Source organism: Parambassis ranga, chromosome 4 (genome assembly GCF_900634625.1).
Source record: "Parambassis ranga chromosome 4, fParRan2.1, whole genome shotgun sequence".
NCBI classification, from domain to species: domain Eukaryota; kingdom Metazoa; phylum Chordata; class Actinopteri; family Ambassidae; genus Parambassis; species Parambassis ranga.
Window position 1 is genome coordinate 4,361,169 of NC_041025.1, and position 21,027 is coordinate 4,382,195.

Consider the following 21,027-nt stretch of genomic DNA (forward strand, 5'->3'; position numbering starts at 1 on the left):
TGTTCCATGTGTGCTCTCTTCTCATTGTTATAACATGATTTTTATAGTCACAATAGTGACATTGGATCAACCTTCGGTTCATATAGATGCATTTGTTTGTTGTGCTAGGTTCATATTGCTCTTAGGTGCAGTATTTAGTTTCTTTGTGTTCATTGTTTACCTCTGTGCTCCTGTTTTGTATCTTTGCAGATGTCATGGATCCCTGTGTATACATTTTGCACCACTTTGTGTTTTTGTGTTCATATTATGTCTCTTTGTATACATTTTACAACTTTTTATTTTTTCTCTCTATGGTCAGTTTGTATGTTGTTACCTTCCTAATCTAAACTAAACTAAACTAAACTAAACTTTTCACTTGGTTGTGCTGATTTCGCCTCATCTTTTGTTATGATTTTGTGTCTTTCTGTAGTAACTGGTCCATTGTCCTGTTTAATGTTAAAGGTCTCTGGCCCAGAAGCCCCTTGCCTACTTGGACCCATCCCAATTCACACACACACACACACACACACAAACAAATCAAAGTTAGTGAAGTGAACTACTAAATTACTGGAGTGCCACCCTGTTTTCTGATTCACTAAGTGTTTAGGCTGAAGATATGAGCATGAGGAAACTATCAACACCTGCCTTGAGTGGATGTGAGTGTGTAGCCTTTGTTGTCCTCTCCCACCATCAGGAAAGTCTCCACTTCCTCCAATTCTCTCTCTGTTTGCTGATTGGATTCCACTACATCCTGTGGCCAACATGTGCGCACCCATTGCACAAAGTGAGTCAGTCAGTCTCAGTCAGACTGAATCACACAGCAACAGCATGCTCCACCAGAAGAGCTTCAGAAAGGCCAGCATTTATTGCACCTCAGGGTGAGCCCACCGGTCAATTCTCATTGTTTTAAAGTACAGATATTACTAGTTAAGGTACAAGAATTTTTAAAAGGAACAATTACATTGTTGTTTTTTTATTATTGTGTTTAAATTTGTCTCAAAGTAGTTGTACCGTCTGAACTTAACTGCATGTGAAAATGAAACTGTTGGACTTGAAACACTTAAAATGGGGAAAATGTAAAAATATATTTTTGTGCTTGGGACAATGCTTATTTTTTAATGAACTGAGTGGTTAATTAAGAAAAAAAAAATCCAAACACTTCTTAGTTTAAATGCACAAATTTGAATTATTGCCGACTACAATGTATAAGCTAAATGCTGATGCCCACATGATTTCTCTGCCTAATTGCAGAGATAATGAAGCCTTACCTGTAGGGAAATAACTTATCAAACTGGGTAATTAGTTTGATTGCTGCAAAGCGACACAAAACATTTGTATTGTTGAAGGACTGCCAATGCCAAGCCATCACAAGCAGATAGAAATCCTTACACCAGTTCCTGACACTTTGAAAACTGTAGACATAATGACTTCATTTTGGATGCATCTACCTGGGACATAACTATTCAGTCAGTGTCAACTTATCTGCTCATGTGTCCAATTGTTTGGTCGATAGCTCATATTTCAAGTTCAAGCCCAGTCTCTGCTGATGTCCTGCTATATAACTGTGCATCTCTACCACTTTTCTTCTGATAATATATCAAGCAGGATTTTGAATTAATGTGCTTCGATTGTATTATACCTTTTCAACCGTGGCTTAAAAACTACACTCAGGCTGCTCAGAAAACTCATTTCCAACACTTCAAACTATAGCAGCAGATTGTACTACCTTAAAAAGTCACAAGGTCATAAGGTTAACAAGCTTGGATGAGAAGTATCGCGTTGGAACATGTTTAAATTCTGTTTTTTTAATCACCTTTGTGCTTTTATTCTCACGCTCTCCTCTTCTTTCATTTCTCACTAACTTTCTCACTCCCCACTAAATCCCACAGACAATGGTCACCACACACACACACTGATTATCACTGAGCAGTGAGGGGTAACTATGGCTGTGGCTCAGTATGGGAGGCATGCTGAGGGCTGACTGAGCTGCTCCATTCCTGATAGACAGGGTATCACATGTTGGCTCAGCCTTCTTAACTATGCAATGGAATTAAAATGAAAAAATGAAGACCTGAAGCCAGGATTTCTGTTACATCTGCTGCATTTAAAGGTGAGTCCACACCTTTTTGACAAAAGGTTGTACTTTTTTTGATGGAGCTCTGATCAATTCCTAGTGGCGTTTTGTTGTTTAATTCCAATGTGGGGCTCTTCTTTCTCAGCTGTGTTTAAGCTGTCATTGTCAATCACTGACTGGAAAACAAAGGAATACAATGTGCATTATGATGGTTGAAAACTCTGAATGTGTGTCTTCATCGAGGTGCAAAAGCTTTGGAAGTAGGGCTGTATTTTTCAAAATCAGAAATTCTCAGCAATAGTTTTCTATATTAGGATTTTTGCATCTGGCAAATGATAGTGAACCTGTGACCTACTAACCTGTAGCTAAATATGGCAGCTGTAGAGACATGCATCCCTTTTAAAGGTGTTCTAATTAGAATTTAATACTGGCCTTATTAAAGATTATACTGGACAATGGATCGTATGACAACTGTTCAATGTAACAGAGCCTTTTTTGTGCTTCTTATTTTTGTTCCACAAAAGAAAAAGAATTATTTTAACCAATACAAAGGCCTGTGTCCACACTTTGCAGTGTTGGACAACACCGGGTCATTATATCTGATCCTGCTGTGCGTCCTTAGAAGACACCATGTCTGCAGGTGGATATCCAGACTTGACCTCTTAAGTTGTTTTCGATCTACTATTGATTGACTTAATGGGAAACGTCATGAGGTTAAAGAGAAGATACAAAGGAAAATTCTCCAGTAATTAGGAAAGGACAGCAGCAAGCTGAGACAGTCCAGCTGCACTTTCACAGAGTTACATAATTATGCTGTGAAGTGGATGTTGTGGATGTAGGTCTGTGATGGTGAAAACTACAACATTCTGGAAAAGGACTACAAAAGCTAGCCAGCCTATCTAAATACCACCCTGTGTGTTCTTATCACATTGATTTAAGCAGGACAACAGCTACTTCAGTCAGGAGAGACTCAGGTGACTGAGTGAGAGTGAATTTATTGCTATTCAAAGAATGTGCTGTGGCGTTTTAGAGTTTTTTTTAAATATTCATTTTTTTGACCCAAGTATGAAACTAAAGGTTCTAAAAACAAAGGGTTGTTTTTGTATAACACTTATACACTTATAAATGAATTATCAAGGCATTTTGTCATTTTATTGTTTTTTTTTATTCTAAATTTTGATTCAATGAATGAATCATACACAGACCGATAATGTCAGTATTAAATAGAACCTGACTTTCAATAAACTGTTATCAGAAGCTGAGTTTGCTGTGGAGCCTGCAGGTGTTCACCCTCAGTTTCTTAGACCAACTGCTTCAGGATCCATTGGATCACCACAGAGGGAGCGGTGTGCAGGAAATATGTCTGTGAATGCTCTCATTCATCCAGGTCATAGTCATTTCTGCAGTCTAATAACTACACAGCCTCAGTAAAAGCTTCAGTCTGAGCTGTTGACACAGATATTGTGATCTGTCATGTCTCCCTCTGGAGCCACAGCCACAGATGGCTGAAAGTTGGCCACACTGACAATGACTCTGCATCTTATTCAGATTTTATTAAGATCTTATCTTATTGTTTCACAATTAATGAGTCTTCAGATTGTTACCGGTTAATAATTATCTCCTTTTTCTTTGGTGAAGAATGGTCTAGTGCAGAAGTCACGAACAGGCGGACACACAGGATACACATGAAAAGACGGGAGAAAGGGAAAGAAAAACAATACCACCTGGTTAAAGAGGACCAGAACTGTCCAGTACAGCATTCCGGCACTTTTGATAAATAGATAAATAATGCATTTGAAAAATGATTTAATAGTCCTACAGTAATGTTAAGCAAACAGTTATGCTGATATTCAATAAATCAACAAATTCAATCCCTCCCCGCTCTCCTTTCCTCTCCGCTCTCACACACTCAAAACTTTGTTCTGCTGCACCTGTGGATGCAAAGAAAGTTGTAGTAATATAGTAATTTGCAAAGAACTTGAATTTATGCTGCTCTCTAGCTGTAAAGACAAAGCCAGTGGACATTTAAATTATTTTCTGTGAACTGGAAGGTAAATCACTACATTCAAAATTCAGAACAGGGCCCAATGACCATCACTGGAGGAGGATGAGGGAAGAAAGGAATTACAGATTATTTCCAAGCATACAGAATGGAAATGAATTTAAAATGGCATAAATTATGTTATTTAGAGTAGTAGCAGATATGAACTATTGTTCAAGTTCAGTAATTAAAGATAAAATACATTTCTAACCCCAGGTGATAGTATTAGAGCTGTGGAGTTTCAATGTAGCATTACAATGAAAATACACGAAAATACAACATTCACTGCTCAAAAAAATAAAGGGAACACTTAAAGAACACAACGTAACTCTAAGTCAGTTACACTTCTGTGAAATCAGCCTGTCCAGTTAGGATCAACACTGATTGTGAATCAGTTTCAGCTGCTGTTGTGCAAATGGAACAGACAACAGGTGGAAATGAGAGGCAGTTATCAAGACAGACCTATAAAGGAGAGGTTCTACAGGTGCTGACCACAGACCATTTCTCTGCTCTCATCCTTTCTGCCTGATGTTTGATCACTTTTGCATTGTGTCAGTGCTCTCACCCCTAGAGGTAGCAGGAGGCGGTGTTTACAACCCAAACAAGCTGCTCAGGTAGTGCAGCTCATCCAGGATGGAACATCAATGAGAGCTGTGGCAAGAAGGTTTGCTGTGTCTGTCAGCACAGTGTCCAGAGCATGGAGGAGATACCAGGAGACAGGCCAGTACACCAGGAGACGTGGAGGGGGCCGTAGGTGGTATGAGGACCTGACATCCACCAGAATCCAATCGAGGACATCTGGGACATCATGTCTCGTTCCATCCACCAACACCACGTTGCACCACAGACTGTCCAGGAGTGGACTGATGCTTTAATCCAGGTCTGGGAGGAGATCCCTCAGGAGAACATCCACCGCCTCATCAGGAACATACCCAGGCGTTGTAGGGAGGTCATACACGCACGTGGAGGCCACACACACTACTGAGCCTCATTCTGACTTGTCTTGAGGAATTTCCACTCAAGTTGGATCACCCTGTAATGTGATTTTCCACTTTTACTTTGAGTATGGATCCAATTCCAGACCTCCATTGGATAACAATTTTGATTTACATTGATCATTTTTATGTTATTTTTTGTTTTCAACGTGTTCCACTATGTAATGAATGAAGATTTTCAACTGGAATATTTCATTCATTGAGATTTAGGGTGTGTTATTTTAGTGTTCCCTTTATTTTTTAAGCAGTGTGTACATACACACACACACAAACTGACCTTTACTTCAAAACATTTTTAAAGTGGGCTTTAAATGTAATACCTTGTGTATGCTATGATTAAAGAGATACTAAAGGAAGCACTGAAGCTTTTTTAGTATTAGGAACTTTTAAACAGTTCTTATTATAGCATCCCTGAGGGACTTCCAGGTCATGTCACTCAGGTAGGAATGTTTCTCAGAAAAAAACCTGACTTCAGGACATTTTATTAAACTCATCTAACGTTTGCTATATACCGGTAACTGTAAGCTTTCTGTTGCCAGTAGACAATCAAACATGGCAAACATGTCAAAAAACTCTCAATTTTACATCACAAGTATGATGATTATCTAAAAAAATACCCAGGAAGAGTTTAATAAAAAATAACATAAATAAATTGTAAAATGACTCAAAATTGAATTGAGTTAAAATAAATTTCCTGTTTTGATGTCTAAAGAGACGTTCTCCGTGTGGATTGAATGAAGCCACTATGCTACTGTAAACTGCGACTGGAATTTAATTACACATACTAAAATGACTTCCCAGCAGTCTGGATCATTCCATTAATGTTTTCCCTCACTGCGAGGAGCCACCATGTCTGCTCTGAACCATTAACAGCAGCTGTCTGAACTGCTCTACCATTAGCAGTCATTCGAACAATCACAACAAAATATGTGCTAGACAAGCGCACTTTAATCCAATCCACAGTACATCACCCTGTGCCTCTGTCTTCACATCCGCCTGTGCTCTCCTGTCACGTTCACAGTGTTTGTTCATTTATTATGAGGTTCAGTCTTCTGTTATTTCAAGTAGGTCCCTCTACAGGAAGATTCATTGTTTTTGTTGGTTTATCAGACTTTTAAACCATGAGGGGCCCCCACTGAAAAATAGAGCTGTGAACCCATTTGACACTTTGTGACCTTTTCAGTACCCCTCAGTGTAGACAACTCACGTTAAATGTCAAATTTAGAAATGTGCATTGGCTGAATGGCGACAGGGCATAGAGCACTATTAGAGCAATATTTCCAGCTTGGGACCTTTCACGCACTCTTGTCTCAGCCCATGTTTCCTACACTCTCAGGCATAAATGACATTAACGTGATCTGTAGAGTGTCCTGAATAAATGGATTTACCATTCATTAGTGTACAACAAAAAATAGCTTTGAGGCCCCAGAGAATATACAACACCCATCTCATCACAGACTGGAGGCATGGTCATCATTGGTGGTCATTGATACCGGTAGTGCTACATGGGAGAGCTCACCTAAGGCTGTCATATGTACACCAGCTTTTAAGCCAGGTTCAGTTCTTGTCAGGTGTTTTTATAGTCTCTGCGCCCACCTTGTTCATTAGCTACATGCTTTTAGTGGAAGAAATGCACAAAAATGCAGCACTTATTATGATGGTTGGTTTATATTCAAATGTAGAAGTTGCAGACCAGATTTTCAACCTGTTAAGTGATCTATAAATCTGAAATTGGTAAGGATATGATACAGATAACACACAATATCTCACAGCATGTTAACACCTTAGGATTGAGTGATGTAGTCAACATCAGTTCTTAATCAGTCTCAGTCATAAAGCAAACCTTATTATCTGATTTAATTTCAGACCAGTGGCCCTGGCAATGAATAAAAAAAACATAATTCACAAAGCCAGTCAAACAGTAAGTTTAGTTTGGATGCAGAGAATGTTTGAGGGCCAAGAAATCCTTAGCTGAATGCTCACATTTCTAAAATCCACCGATTTGTTTATATGATCTGTCCTCCATTTATTCTAAACAAATCTGAACAGCTGTGTCAGTGACTCTCACTGTCCGAAAGACAACTGCAGACAACACACACAGAACACATGCCATCCAAATAACCTTCCAGAAACAGAACCGTGACATCACTGCTGAAGCACACCCTGGCTATTTGTATTAGTCATGTTGTGAAGGTATAAATCTATTCTCACTGTGACACTGGGGACCCACCTTCCCAGACTGCGGGGATATCAATCAGTTTTAGAGTGAAGACAAGATTTATATGTAGGCCAGAGTGTCAGTTAAGGAAGAAGTATTTGTCAAGGCATGCCTGTGTGAGATCGGCAGCACCTGATAGTCCCCGCCTTCCAGAACACTGTGACGTTCATGTGTCAAAGAGTGACGAGCGGCTTAGCTTATAGTGAGTGAGTGAGGTGAAGCCAGTATGTGTTTATGTCGATGTGGTATGTGGGAGTATAGATGTCTAAGGATGCAATAGCTTGCTGTGTGTGGACAGAATGTGTGAGCATGTGTTCATAACAGAATGATCGACCACATCTGACAACATTCCTCTTGTGGTTTTGACCACAGAAGACATCCTGTCTATGACCTTTGAATGAGTTATAAGAAAGATAAATAAATAGCTCTGCACGTTTAGTAATCTGGTCGTGTTTATTAGTAGTATTAGATGTTTTTCCTACCTAAACTTGCAACTTAAGACCTATGCATATACAGTTTTCTTCTTCGTTTAACATCCATTTGACTTCCTTCAACATCTCCTGGGGGATCCCCAGCTATTCCCAGGCCAGATGGAATGTATAGCCCTACCCCAGAGTGGGCCTTGTTGGCCCTGAAGCTTTGGTGCCTGCTCCATGGCAACCAGGTGTTATCCTTCTTAGTCAGTTGGCACATCTAACTCAGCTGAACATGTAGTTCCCTGCTAGTTAAGATCAGGCAACCAGCAGAAGCAATACAGAGATCAGCAGACCAGAATGAATGTACCGCAGCCCAACAGCAATGAAAGGCATAGTTAGGTTATTGGGCCTCAAGTCAACTCAAGCAATAAGATGAATCTCATTTCAGCCATACTTTTGCTCATTATCCAGAGGTCATGAACACAGAGGGGGGTAGGAACATAGACTGACTGGTAAATCAAGCAGTCAATAACAAATGCAACACACTGCTATTCAAGTAAAAACTGAAGGGGCCAGAAAGTTAAGAACCTACCTAAAGTCATGGCCACCCAATGCCAACTGTACAAGACTAACTAAATGCAAAGCATACAGAAGCAACCCTGACACCTTGCACTCATGAAGCACCTATCAAGACCCAATTCATAATCGTTCTGCAACATCATTGGCAAGCTTCCAGTCCCCTTTAATTTTCTTCACCAAAGTGTCCATCCAACATTTCTTACCAGTAAAACATACTTTTCACCATTTTAGCTGCTACACAATTATTTTTCTTCGTAGCTAAAAAGTGGCTAAACTACTTCTTGATCTAACTTGATACAACACACGTGCAATAATTTATATGTGCAATAATCCATCTGTACCATCTATGCTGGTGTGCAATGTTTGTACATAATTCCTCTTATCTTTTATTTTTTTACTGTTCTATATTCTTTTTTATTCTATTTTATTCTATTTAACTCTTGCTCTGACGGTGTTGTCAGAGCAAATTTCCCTGAGGGACCTTCCCAAAGGGATTAATAAAGTATATTCTATTCTATTCTATCTAGCCTTCGGTGATGAGCAGGTCTGTTGGTTTATCAAAATTAATTAAACTAAACTCCACACAGAAAGCAAACAGAACCTTATGAGGCAAAGAGTGTAATTGTTTGCTTGATGCTAAACCAGAAATTGTGTGCTGTAAAGTACCTGCTGCTGATAGCATGACAGTGCACTGGGAGTGACTGGATGATTTAAATAGCATTACTGACACTGACACACTGAGCTTGGTCTGTGACATGTATACAAGGACAGTGGAGACATAATGGGTTTGGATGTGATTCTCCTGAATTAATGTTGTGTTTTAGGTCACTCCCCTCTTCACTGTCAACCACAACCTACATCCACACAGCCCAGCCACCGCCCACATCCACACTGACAGATGCAGATGAAGCTGACGTAAGCTGAGTTACAGAGACCTGACACCTCAGACAGGAGAGCAGTTAAAAAGCAGAGCCACAAGGCTTCTCTCACCTCAGCCACCAACACTTGAGAGGCAGAATTCAGAGGATGGCTCCTGATGATGGATCTTTATTGAGCTGCTCGTGTGTTTTTCCTTAGAATTTGTAGGTATACAATCTGAAATTTGCAACAAATTTATTTTGTTTAATTTGTAGTTTATATGGGACAAAAACAAATTTGAGGTGTGAAGGTGCCATGTTAGGGGACAACTGCTCCGACAGTCTGACCGTTGACTTTTGTCCGGCACCAACACCAGATGCCAGGTGAGCTCTGTTTCATCATCAGTGACATGCATTTGCAAAACAAGACATTTTTTAATTCTTCTTTTCGGTGCATCTGCTGATTTTTACAAAACTTGTATTAGTGTTTTTAGACCAACACACCAATCAATACATCAATACACTATTTTGGATTACGTTAAATACTTTTATTGTTGTCATTTATTCCCTAAACCGATATCCTCCATGTGCACCAAAAATGCTACATTTAGCATGACAAGCTGTGGCTCTTTCTGGAAGAGACCAAAGTGTTTCAAAATATAACAGTATAAAAATGGATATTAATATTGAGTTTCAAGGGATGGGACACATTATTAAATCTAGTGCTAAAATTCAGAGCTCTCAACAATGAATAGTGATTATCTAGTGTGACATATTTGCACAACTTTCAGGATCTTTGGTCAAAAAATAATTACACATATAAACATTTCAAAGTGTAATTTGATTTTGTCTAAAGCACTGAGTTTCCTCATCTTTTGACACCTTACATTAAACTTTAACCTGCAGGCTGGGACCCGCTGGTGGACCACCCTGTTATGGTGCAGATTTAAAAAGACCCAAATCGTCTCCAAGCTGCAGCTAAGAGCTTTGCTGAAAGGCCTGTCTGAAAACGTGCCCACATCTACTAACCAGATACACACATACAGGATAAGCAAATATTGACTCAGGCATCCGTCAGGTGGTCCATCATTCATGCTCCTATGACTTTTATAGACCGACTGTGTGTCTGTGTGTGGTGGCCAGGTGCCCACAGCTTTCTGATGTTTTGGTCTTCTTTGATGAGTGATGAATATTCTACCTCTTCCCCCAGCAACAGTTTGAGGGTGGGGATTACATCTTGTAATGAAATGACATTTGCAACATTCTGGAAACAGTTATGAACTTGCTGTAAAGGCTGTTTCTTTACCCTGCAAATGACTTTTTGCTCACGCCTGGGAGCTACAGCCTAACTCATCAAAACAAGCAGTTTTATAAGCTGAACAAATAACATTAGGTCCTCGGTTCAGTCAGCTTTGAGTGGCAGAGACCAAGGACAACCCTGAAATGAAAGAGAGAAAGAGGGGCTGATTATTTTTATAATAACAGTAGTCCATTATATTGCTGATAAAGAGAGAAACCACATTTTACTAATCCCTTGACCCCCCTGTAGTTCGCACCCTGTATATTTCCAGCTTTACCAAAGCAGCAGGTGCAGGCGGCCTCAGGGAGGGAGTGGCCTGCTCTACTGGTTCTCTGTATCTATATACACTTGTCTTGTACACAGAAATGAACTGAAGCAAAAGAAGAAATTTACCAAAAAAGTCTTGTGCATATGCAGGACACCGATCTAACACATACTCAGCAATAAATACAAACTATCTAGAAAAGAAGCCAAACGTTTTTGTTTTTTTTTTTATAAGAAAACAGCTCCTTCTCCATGTTGTGTCTCTGAGTATTTATTGTAGTTCTATTTTTATTACATTTATTTTTTATTAGAATTTTTGGCATAACAAAAATAGATATCGAAAAGAGATACACAGCCCAAGGGTAAACATGTGACAAGATTGAAAAACAACAAGACAAGCAAAAAATAATAGAAATAATACAAACAACTAACCAACTAGGGTCACCCTTTAAGAGGATCGAGGCTGGTGTTACCACCTAAAAACTCAATAATGATGAATAATGCAGAGGGGGGCATAGAGAGCTAAATTGTCCCACCTGTACTAACAGGATAGGCTTCCCATATCAGATGGAAACTATCTGTCCTGTCCAATCATTTATTTATTTCATTTACTTTTAAAGATTTGACTGACCATCTGGCTGGGGAGCTGTGACTACATCTGCAGTTTACCACTGCCACTGTGTGAATGCGGTGTGAATGAATAATGCATCTGTAATGCGTCTTTGACGCATAAGCACTATATAAGTTCCATGTATTATTATTATTATTACATGCATATAATGGTCAACAAAAGATCACAGAACTAGGTGGCAAGATGGGCGATGGCTATACTTTTGTTCCAGATCTTGACCCAGGAGTGTGGGGGTTCATGTTCCTGATGGGAACAATTCTTTATCTTCTTTATCTTTCAGACAAACAAATTTGGAGAAAATTAATTGAAAACCATATAAGTTGTAATAAATAAATAAAATGTAATGTAATAAAATGTAATAAATAAATAAATGCGTTAGAATGCAGCGTCTCAGCTGTTGGGGTTTTCTCTATATTCCTACATTTTTGTACAGACATTGATATGGCAGCATTTTAATTTTTTACAGTATTTTCAGGGTCATGGCTTCCATTGTAAGTTTAAAGGAAAATTTGTGCTTTTCTTCAAAAAAATATGTCCTATGTTTCTCTCTGGTTCCAGCAACAGTGTACTCTGACCTTGGCGACGTCAGCTTTAATGACAGAGCGTGGTGTCCATTTGTGCGGCAGCTCTTAAAGTGTAAGGGAATGACAGCAATGTGTTGAGGACAAGCGTGTCCGCACACACCTCTTCATGTGCACATTCCATTAGTTCACAGAACATAGCATGTTTTTTAGACAAATATAACACTCAAAGACACACATGTAGTCCTGTGAAGGCATGCGGGCAGTCATCACGCCCATCACACATAAATCAACACGTTCTCAGAAAAGACACGTGCACACACTCAGGGTCAACGCCACGCTTATTTTAGGTTACGTGGTTTCCACACTAAAAAGACGACATGTGGGCAGAATGACAAGCTGTCAAACTAAATTTACTTCTCTACAAATCTGACCTGCAAACCCCTGAGAGAGTGCCATCTAAGTGGGTCCTTAGAGTCACTTTAGCATAAAAAAATTAGAATAAACAAGACTAATGTGGGCAGTTGAAACTATTTTGACACTACAGTCCCACTTAGTGCTTAGCTGCTATTGCAGCAACCTCTCAAAGTGAGTATGGCCCTATGGTTCCTGATGAAAGAGCCTTGGTTGTAAATTGTTATGAGGCATGTTGGGTCGACTCCGTGTTGACATATACATGAACATACATTCATCTCAGTTTGCTCTCGCCTCTTGATTTTAGCTGCAGTCTGTCCATCAACTAATACACCACCTACTGTACATCAAACCCCACGTCCAGTTGTGTTATTCTGGCCACCCAGCATCAATTCCTCCAATTGCTCCATCTGACATTTCTGGCATTAAAATTGACCAAATGTGTCATTTGTTGAGAAAATGTAATGCTGTTGTATGCCTATTGTCTATTGTTTTGATTGATAATGTCTGTTTTTGAGTCAGCAGGTGTCAATGACTTGGCCTGGACTTGGCTTTTTATTCTTATTCAAGGGTCATAAGTGGGGGAAAATAGAAATCTGATCTCCTGGGTCTGAAGGTGTTTGATAAATCGCCTGTGTGTGTTTCACAGCTGGGCCAGCTCCTCTGGCAGCAACAGCAGACTACAATTCCAACATTCCTCAGAGAAAATGTTTCTGTGGGCAGGAAGTAAAGGACCAGATGGAAGGAGTGACCGCAAGTATGATTTTATCTTGTCTTTATATTAAAGTTCAGGAGTCTTCTACAGTTGGTCTTCATTATGGGAACAGCTAGCAAGGCTTCATTTGAGGGTTCCTTTTCTCAGATCCTTCTACCAGAAGATTCGTGATTATGAGGTTCTGGACAAGAAGAAGACAGTGACGGCTCTGAGGGCAGGGGAAGACAGAGCCATACTGCTTGGCCTTGGCATGGTCTTCTTCTCTGTCATGATGTACTTTGTCTTGGGGATCACCATACTGCGCTCCTACTCTGACAGGTACTGTAAGTAAAGTGTCTAAAAGCTTAAGAGTACTGTAGCCTATGCAAATATCTCTTAAATCAAGTGGAGATCTTTTTTTTCTACAGTGTGTGGACAGATGAGGCGAGCTGCACTATTGTGAAGTCCTCCATAGTGTGGGATGTTAACTGTTCATACAGCTGTGGAGCAGAGTGTTGGAAGAGTTCCCATTACCCTTGTCTCCAGGTCTATGTCAGCGTCAACTCCTCAGGAAAGGTGGTGCCCCTGTTTCATAACGAGGAGACACAGAAGGACAATCCTGAGGTACTGCTACTATTGTTGAGAGGAAAGTTTAAGCGAAGTCTGAAAAAGGGCAACTGACAAAATGGTCAGCATCTTACAGGTGAGGCTGAAGGTAGCACTTTCTTGCAGTCTTTGTAAGGATGCTGCAGTAGTTCAGCTGCAAACACAGTGTGGAGCCTGCAATGATGGATTTGTGTGAGTTTGTAATTTCCTGAATCTCTTGAAGATTAAAATCCAGTCACGTTAACGTCCATTTCAGTGCTCAGAACAAACCCAGCTGTGTTTGTGAGAGTTTGCAGAAAGACTGCCACATGATGGTTTTAGCCTTGCTTACTATGGTAACTCCTGCCTCTATTATGTTACAATTCACTGCCTAAAAATAGGGGCTGTTACAGTCTTTGCCCACTGAAAACTCAGGGTTAAAGTGCTACCTTCGCTTCATATATATGACACTTTAAGACCCTGATCATATGTCTATATGTGATGTAAGACCACCTGTCTAAGACCGACCTGATGCCCAACATTTGACCTCTAGTTCCTTAAAGCCTGCTAGATACAGGCGGCTGCATTTTTGACTTGGCTGGAAAGAATAAATATGTTCAACATCCATCTAAACTGAACACAGCTTTCAGGTTCTCTCTGTGGTTTCCTCTTCTTCTAGCAGCTCCATCAGTGCTTCTACATCCCCAAATGCCAGAAGGACTATGGAGCCACACAGGTCATAGTTCAGAACATTTTGGAGCGTCTCAGAGCTCAGCACACAATTCAGTGTTTTGTGGACCCTACAGACAAATCGGGCAGTGCCATCTTCACCCAGATCTATGGTCGCGTTGCCGTCTTCCACTCCCTTTTGTGGCCAACCTGCACCTTGATTGGAGGGATGGTCATCATTGCCCTGGTGAAGCTCACCCAGTACCTGTCCATCATGTGTGAGAGTCTGAGACACAGTAAGAGGTGAAGGACTGGCCATGAGTTAAGATGGAAGCGCCAGTTATGTGGGACAACTACAAGCTGTTTCATGGGGCCAAAAATAAAAGACAAAGAGGAGGCAGGGAAGCTGAGATGTGGTCTATCTGTGAAGGCTAAAATGTTTCAACACTATCAGAAGGTAGTCTGATGATCCCTACTCTTTTTTTTTTGGACATTCTGGGTTTGCATCACCTTCCAGAACTGGATGCTTGCTGGGCATAGATTGTGACAATTGATGATTGACTGACCAAGAAACAAATCATATGGGCTTCAACAAACTGTACATTTTAATCAGAATCTTTCTGTTATATCATGAAAATAGCTGAACTTCTGATGTTCGAGCCATGTAGTTGATAAATCGGTAGCCTAGTTGTCTAGACCTCAACATTATGCAACTGAGGAGTGACTTGCACAATATGCTGGGATTGCACTACACAGCTGCTTACATAGACAACTGAATGAGAAGCATGGGATTGTTGGTTCCTGTGGACACGTGCCATGATAATCCTAAAGCAGCCTTAAGGGGACCTCTTCATTTTTGGGTGACATCCACATATATTGATATATGACACAGAGACACACACAGCACAGCGACAAAGTAGGATCGGTCTTCTCACGTAACAGTTAAAAAAAAAAGTGTATTTACCCAAAATGTCAGAATTAATCTTTGTTTCAAACCTTCTTAAACATCAGCTTGGTGTATTTTAAAATGATTACATGTTTGTCCATGTTTATGAAGGGCTGTTCCTCGGCTGTGTAAACCACTGTGATGTTAGAGAGTCGGGACACTGACACTGTGAACTGTGTGAAAATCACCTGGTGTTTCCCTCAGACTATTGCCAGAAATATCACAAAAGTGCAATTTATATAAAGGTGAACTTTAACTTGTCTTTAATCACAGTATCCTTTAATGCTCCTCTGAAGACATTGTGTTGACCTCGGTAAATCTGTAGTGAAGGATAATACAGAGACTAAAGAACTAAGAATTAGTAAACACACTGTGCCTTTTACATCTTGAAAATGTCTTATTTTTTGAATAGTGTCACAAATGTAACATCTTTCCACTGGGTCACTATTAGTCGATAGAAAGTCATTAGTTATTTGTTGTAACAGCCATCCATATTTCCCTTACAGTTAGTTGCCAGCATACAATGTGATTTTAAATGACACCCATGTAGGTCAGAATAAAAAATACCTTGTCTTACTTTGTTTGAAGGACGTGGAGTTAATGTTTACAGTATCAAGATAAGCCAATCAATAACACTGAATTAATAATTAATTAGATAACTTTGTAATCTCATTCTATATAACCATAAAATGATTTGTACAGTGCACAAAAACAAAGCAACCAGCTCGCAATCAGAACGAGTCTGCAGCTGGAGCCATGACACTCAGGTGGATCGTCCTGCTGTGTGGCTTGGGACTGGTGAGTGTACTGTAACTCTCTGCATGAGGGTGAAACACTGCTGTCTCTATTGTCATCTACCAGGAAGGGAGATGGGTTTTAAGTTGTTGTTTTTGAAGCTTCCATCATTAAATGATAATTGTAAAAACTTACTTTACAGGCCGCAGCCAAGCTAACAGGAGAAACAGGTGAGTAAAATAATCAGATTCATGATTTTGTTTTGGTTTTTAATCTTGATGCAGTGCTCATTACAATTATTCTTCACCTGCAGAAACTGATGTGGATGAAGGCCATGACTGGGATATCTTTAACATCAATGAAGGTTTGCAGCTTCTATTTAGTTTTTTATTATTTTGTTATAAGTTTACAAAGTGCCTGTGATTTTGTTTTTATTGAACCCCATGTTTTTGTTGCAGCTGCAGGACTGGACCTGCTGGAAGGAGACATTGAACAGGAGGAAGTAAGTTAGTATGTTCAGTCAGTGACTGTTGGTCACATGCTGATTTATTTGTGTATACAATTATATTTGAGGGATTGAAGGTATTTTTTAAATTATTATATATAAACAACTTCTGCCATCCATAAATAAATAGTAAATAACCGAGGTACATCAAACACTCAGAATACATAATGAAACGGTCATGGGTCTCTTTCCCATCAGACTAACAGCAGAAACTCCATCCTAGGAGAAAAGTACCGCTGGCCAACAACAGTTCCCTACTACCTAGAGGACAGTCTGGGTAAGACTGGCATTCACAGTGTTCAGCATGGACATGTGCTAAACCTGGGAACTTTTTTTCACTTGTTCCTTTCCTGTCACATTTAGAAATGAACGCAAAGGGAGTGATAATGAAGGCGTTTGACCAGTACAGACTGAAGACCTGCATTGACTTCACCCCATGGAAAGGCGAGAAGAACTACATCTCTGTGTATAAAGGCACTGGGTAAGCTAAGCTTGTAAAAACAAATGAAATGATTAGAATGTGGATGCACTTTAAAATGATTTAGACCTGGGTGCTTTCTGCAGATGCTCCTCCCCTGTGGGTAACCGGCATGTGGGGAAGCAGCGGCTGTCCATTGGTAATAACTGTGATCGTCTAGGAACCGTAGAGCATGAGTTCCTGCACGCTCTGGGCTTTTGGCACGAGCAGTCCCGAGCTGACCGTGATGACTATGTCACCATCATGTGGGATCGCATTAAGCCAGGTAAAAAGTAAGAGTAACAAGGAGCAACTGAATCAATAAACAGGCTATATTTTAATCTATTCCAGTAAAAAACTAAAACACACGGTTGACTTCATCCTCAGGTAAAGAGCACAACTTCAAAAACTATGACGACACACTGTCCAGCTCTCTGGGGGTTCCCTACGACTACGGCTCTGTGATGCACTACAGCAAGACGTCCTTCAACATCGGCTCTGAGCCCACCATCGTCACCAAGATCCCCCAGTTCATGGATGTGATTGGTCAGAGGATGGGGTTCAGTGCCAGTGACCTAACCAAGCTCAACAGCCTCTACAACTGCAGTGAGTCACTTCAACATAATGTGTTTAAAACATTATAAATGCCTTCCAGGAGCAGAATAACAATCAAGCAGCACACAATACAACTGTAGTGTTTCCGCAGACTTAATAATATAAATCTGTATCACGGCCTAAAAAAGGAAGGCATGAACATGGAAAATCCTCTATTACAGAATAGCATATTTCCGTAGATGGGAGCCATAATGTGCACGTGATTGTAGGAAAGAGGTTAAATATACCTGCAAGGTCGCAAGACAGGTTCTCTGGCACAAGCTGTTGCTAATAGTCTATGATCAGCCCTTAAAACAGGAAGGCATGACTACAACAGCGGTCAAACCCCACTTTAATCAGTAGATTACCATTCCTCACAGTAAGTTACAGGGGCGTCTGTATCGTCTAATTAAGGTTGCACATGATTTCAGCAGCTTTTAACTCAAATGCTGATAAATGCATGGTCACACTGTGCTTTATATCCAGCTGAAGATAATGATCTTAGTTATTACTCTCTCCATGGAGACCAAATAAAAGCTGCATAACATAGTTGATCAAAGGTATTATCTTATATAACCAGTGTCCATCAAATACTTATTTATTACTAATATGATAAGATTGGTGTACTCTTAATCTGATAGTTATATCACAAAGGGTCAAAGGTCATATTGTTCTCTCTTTCTATTTTCTGACCACAGTGCTGCATACACAGATTTTTTTTAAAAGGTAAATAGCTTTATTTTAATGTCTCATGATAAAATTGTCCCCTCTCCACAGCCAAGTCTTCTACCTTTGTGGACAGCTGTAACTTTGAAGAGGAGAACATCTGTGGGATGATTCAAGGTCCCGGAAATGTGAAGTGGGAACAGCGCAGTTCTGTGCCTGGAGGGCCTCAGACGGACTTTACCAACTTGGGACAATGCAAAGGTGACTGCGACCATCTCTTACTAAAACACTACACATAGACACCATGTATGCACTTGTCTGGTGGCTACAGTAGCTGCAGGGGTGTTGTGAATGTTTGAAAAACAAAGGGAGTTGAGCTGATTTACAACAGCACATTGAACAAAGTACAGTGCTGTTTACACTTTGAGATAAACATTAACGAGATTTATCGATTAGATACAGTAAACAGCACCACTGTTACAATAACTGTATTTTTTAGAATACTGCTAACAGAGGTTAAGGTTGGTTAATGCTTGTTTCTGTGTTATATCTACACAAGATATCTAGAAGAAGCAAAGGGGGTGTAGCACCCCCCACTGGACGGGGGATATAATTGCAAGGGAAAAACCTCATGGACCCAAAGTCCCCCTAATATATTTGAATACATATATAGTCTGTCTCCTAACCACAGCTGGCTTTATGTGTTTATGTGAATTTGTTGAGGACTAATACGTCCTGCTTTTTGGCCATGTTTGGACAGGGAAAGGATACTTCATGCACTTCAGTACATCTTCTGCTAAACCGGGTGACCGTGCTTTTCTGGAGAGTCGTTGGCTTTACCCCAAACCTGGAGCCCAGTGCCTGCAGTTCTTCCTCTATAATACCGGTGCGCCTGATGATGTTCTCAATATCTGGGTTCGAGAATATGACAAAGTCAACCCCAGTGGAAAACTGAAGCTCTTCAAGAGCATTTCAGGTAATGAGTTTAAACAATAGCATCAGTATGTTAAGACACTTTAAGGCTGATGTACAGCATCTTTCTTCACAGGAGGCGTCATGGGCTCCTGGGAACTGCATCATGTCAACCTGAATATAACGCAGAAGGCCCGTGTGGTCTTTGAGGGCGTGAGGGGAAGCAGAACATCAAAGGGAGGTTTCTCTTTGGATGACATTAACTTGTCGTCCACAAGGTGCCCTCAGCACATCTGGCACATTCGCAACATCACCAAACTCATGGCCACCACACAAGTGGGGGGTAAAATGTACAGCCCTCGCTTTCTGTCACCGGCAGGCTACTCCTTCCAGGTAAATGGGTTCTCAAACATAGTATTTAACATACCAGCTCTGTTTGTACAGATAGATTTGATGCTGAGGAATTTGTGGATAATCAGAAATGTAGTGCTTGAAAACTTACCTACATGGGTTCTGTGCTGTTTAGGTGGGTGTATACTTGAATGGACGAAGCGACAGTCCAGGGTATATGGCCACCTACTTCCATCTCACCTCAGGTCCTAATGACCACAACCTCAGGTGGCCATGTCCATGGCAGCAGGGAACCATTGCCCTGATGGATCAGCAGTCTGACATCAGACAGCAGATGACAATGCACCGAATGATCACCACTGACCCTAACAAGATGTCCTCTGATGGTAAAAGCACTGGGGAGTAGCTGAAGCTGTCCTAATCTCTAATAAAGTTCAACCGACACAATGCTCACTGTGCAGGCACTGAGTACTACTGGGACGACCCCAGGAAGGTGGGCTCTAAAATAACTGCATCTGATGGCAGCTATTACTATCGAGGCCCAGGCACCGGAACCAGCTCCTTCATCACCCACAGCAGACTGAAGAGCAGAAACTTCATTAAAGGAGATGATGCATTCTTCATCTTCAGTCTGGAAGGTACAGTGTGTAGTCTTTCAGGGGTAAGGTAACTGGGATGTTCGCAGCAGATCCTTTCTTTCTTGGACACTGTGAGCTGGAGTCACCAACCACACTTTTTACAGCAGATCTCCCTTAAAGTCCAGAAACGATCCTCGGATCCTCTCCTGGCTCATGCTTTCTAGGATACAGATCATGAAATAATTCTGACAAGACTTTCATTGTGTTGCACAGCTTTTCCCTCTGTGGCATATCATAGCTATTTCTCTTTCCTCAGATATATCGGGCCTCTTGGCGTCTCAGCCTCTGCCTCACTCTGAGGTGTCCAGTCCTATGAAGGCAGCAGACCAATCTGCCCCCCATGGAGCTGCTAATAACTCCACTTTAGTGACAGCTGTAGCAGTATCTGTGGCAGCAGCTATGTTGGTGCTCGTCGTCCTAATTGTGGGAAAGTCTTGGATGGTGAGGAGGAGGAGGAGGAGGCAGCAGGAGGAAAAGGACGGGGTGGTGATTGTACAGGACATGCCAGGATTCGCGAATGTGAGTGTGAATTAAACAGCATAAAGCTACATCACTGCAGTTTATTTACATCTTGTTTGTTTTTTAGTGATGTTACTAAATGTGTCTGTTTTTTCACCACAGGAGCATATAGGCAAAGATTTACCATCTTTTATCTCTACTCCATGAAGGCTCATGTGGCTGAGTGATGTCTGTTCAGAGTGCATTTCTGTCACAAAGTATCATCTACAGAAATAAATTCATTTTCCTGCATTCATTCAAGATTTCTTATTTACCAGTCAGTGCGGAGGTTCACACACATTCAACGCTAATTAACCATATGAAGATTACAAGCTGTGAGGGTATATGACCAAGACTCAAACTGCTCAGATCTGCTTTAACAATTAGTCATCTTAAAATATTGACAAAACAAACAAAATTCACATGATTAAGAGATCAACTAAGGCATAACACCAGTTCAAATGATAAACAGGCAGCTGAGTGTAGTA

At 40.6% G+C, this 21,027-nt stretch overlaps 2 protein-coding genes across 6 annotated transcripts; both read left to right on the forward strand.

Moving 5' to 3' along the window:
• The first annotated feature begins 745 nt into the window (after window positions 1-745).
• On the forward strand, window positions 746-15,719 carry s100p (S100 calcium binding protein P). Of its 5 annotated transcripts, XM_028404308.1 has the most exons (7): window positions 9,444-9,543; window positions 10,066-10,237; window positions 11,913-11,990; window positions 12,939-13,046; window positions 13,152-13,322; window positions 13,412-13,607; window positions 14,248-15,719. In XM_028404308.1, exons 4-7 carry the CDS (start codon window positions 12,997-12,999, stop codon window positions 14,542-14,544), a joined length of 714 nt encoding a protein of 237 aa, XP_028260109.1. In that variant the 5' UTR covers window positions 9,444-9,543; window positions 10,066-10,237; window positions 11,913-11,990; window positions 12,939-12,996; the 3' UTR covers window positions 14,545-15,719. The 5 variants fall into 5 exon arrangements, with proteins under 5 accessions (XP_028260107.1, XP_028260108.1, XP_028260106.1 ...); XM_028404307.1 differs by lacking the exons at window positions 9,444-9,543; window positions 10,066-10,237 and adding an exon at window positions 786-857; XM_028404306.1 differs by lacking the exons at window positions 9,444-9,543; window positions 10,066-10,237; window positions 11,913-11,990 and adding an exon at window positions 746-857 and having other exon boundaries at window positions 14,248-15,716.
• Window positions 15,720-15,812: 93 nt separating this feature from the next.
• On the forward strand, window positions 15,813-20,791 carry mep1ba (meprin A subunit beta a). The gene is made up of 15 exons (XM_028404302.1): window positions 15,813-15,981; window positions 16,121-16,148; window positions 16,232-16,282; window positions 16,377-16,420; window positions 16,622-16,700; window positions 16,787-16,904; window positions 16,988-17,166; window positions 17,268-17,486; window positions 18,252-18,401; window positions 18,901-19,116; window positions 19,189-19,445; window positions 19,579-19,789; window positions 19,865-20,041; window positions 20,298-20,560; window positions 20,663-20,791. Exons 1-15 carry the CDS (start codon window positions 15,940-15,942, stop codon window positions 20,705-20,707), a joined length of 2,079 nt encoding a protein of 692 aa, XP_028260103.1. The 5' UTR covers window positions 15,813-15,939; the 3' UTR covers window positions 20,708-20,791.
• The last annotated feature ends 236 nt before the right edge of the window (window positions 20,792-21,027 follow it).

Coding starts and splice junctions, on each gene's coding strand:
- s100p (XM_028404303.1), top strand. CDS start 9,476: ATGTTAGGGGACAACTGCTCCGACAGTCTGACCGTTGACTTTTGTCCG. Junction 13,323..13,411: donor CTGCGCTCCTACTCTGACAG/GTACTGTAAGTA, acceptor TTTTTTCTACAG/TGTGTGGACAGATGAGGCGA. Junction 13,608..14,247: donor CACAGAAGGACAATCCTGAG/GTACTGCTACTA, acceptor CTCTTCTTCTAG/CAGCTCCATCAGTGCTTCTA.
- mep1ba (XM_028404302.1), top strand. CDS start 15,940: ATGACACTCAGGTGGATCGTCCTGCTGTGTGGCTTGGGACTG. Junction 18,402..18,900: donor CAACTTGGGACAATGCAAAG/GTGACTGCGACC, acceptor ATGTTTGGACAG/GGAAAGGATACTTCATGCAC. Junction 19,446..19,578: donor CGGCAGGCTACTCCTTCCAG/GTAAATGGGTTC, acceptor TGTGCTGTTTAG/GTGGGTGTATACTTGAATGG.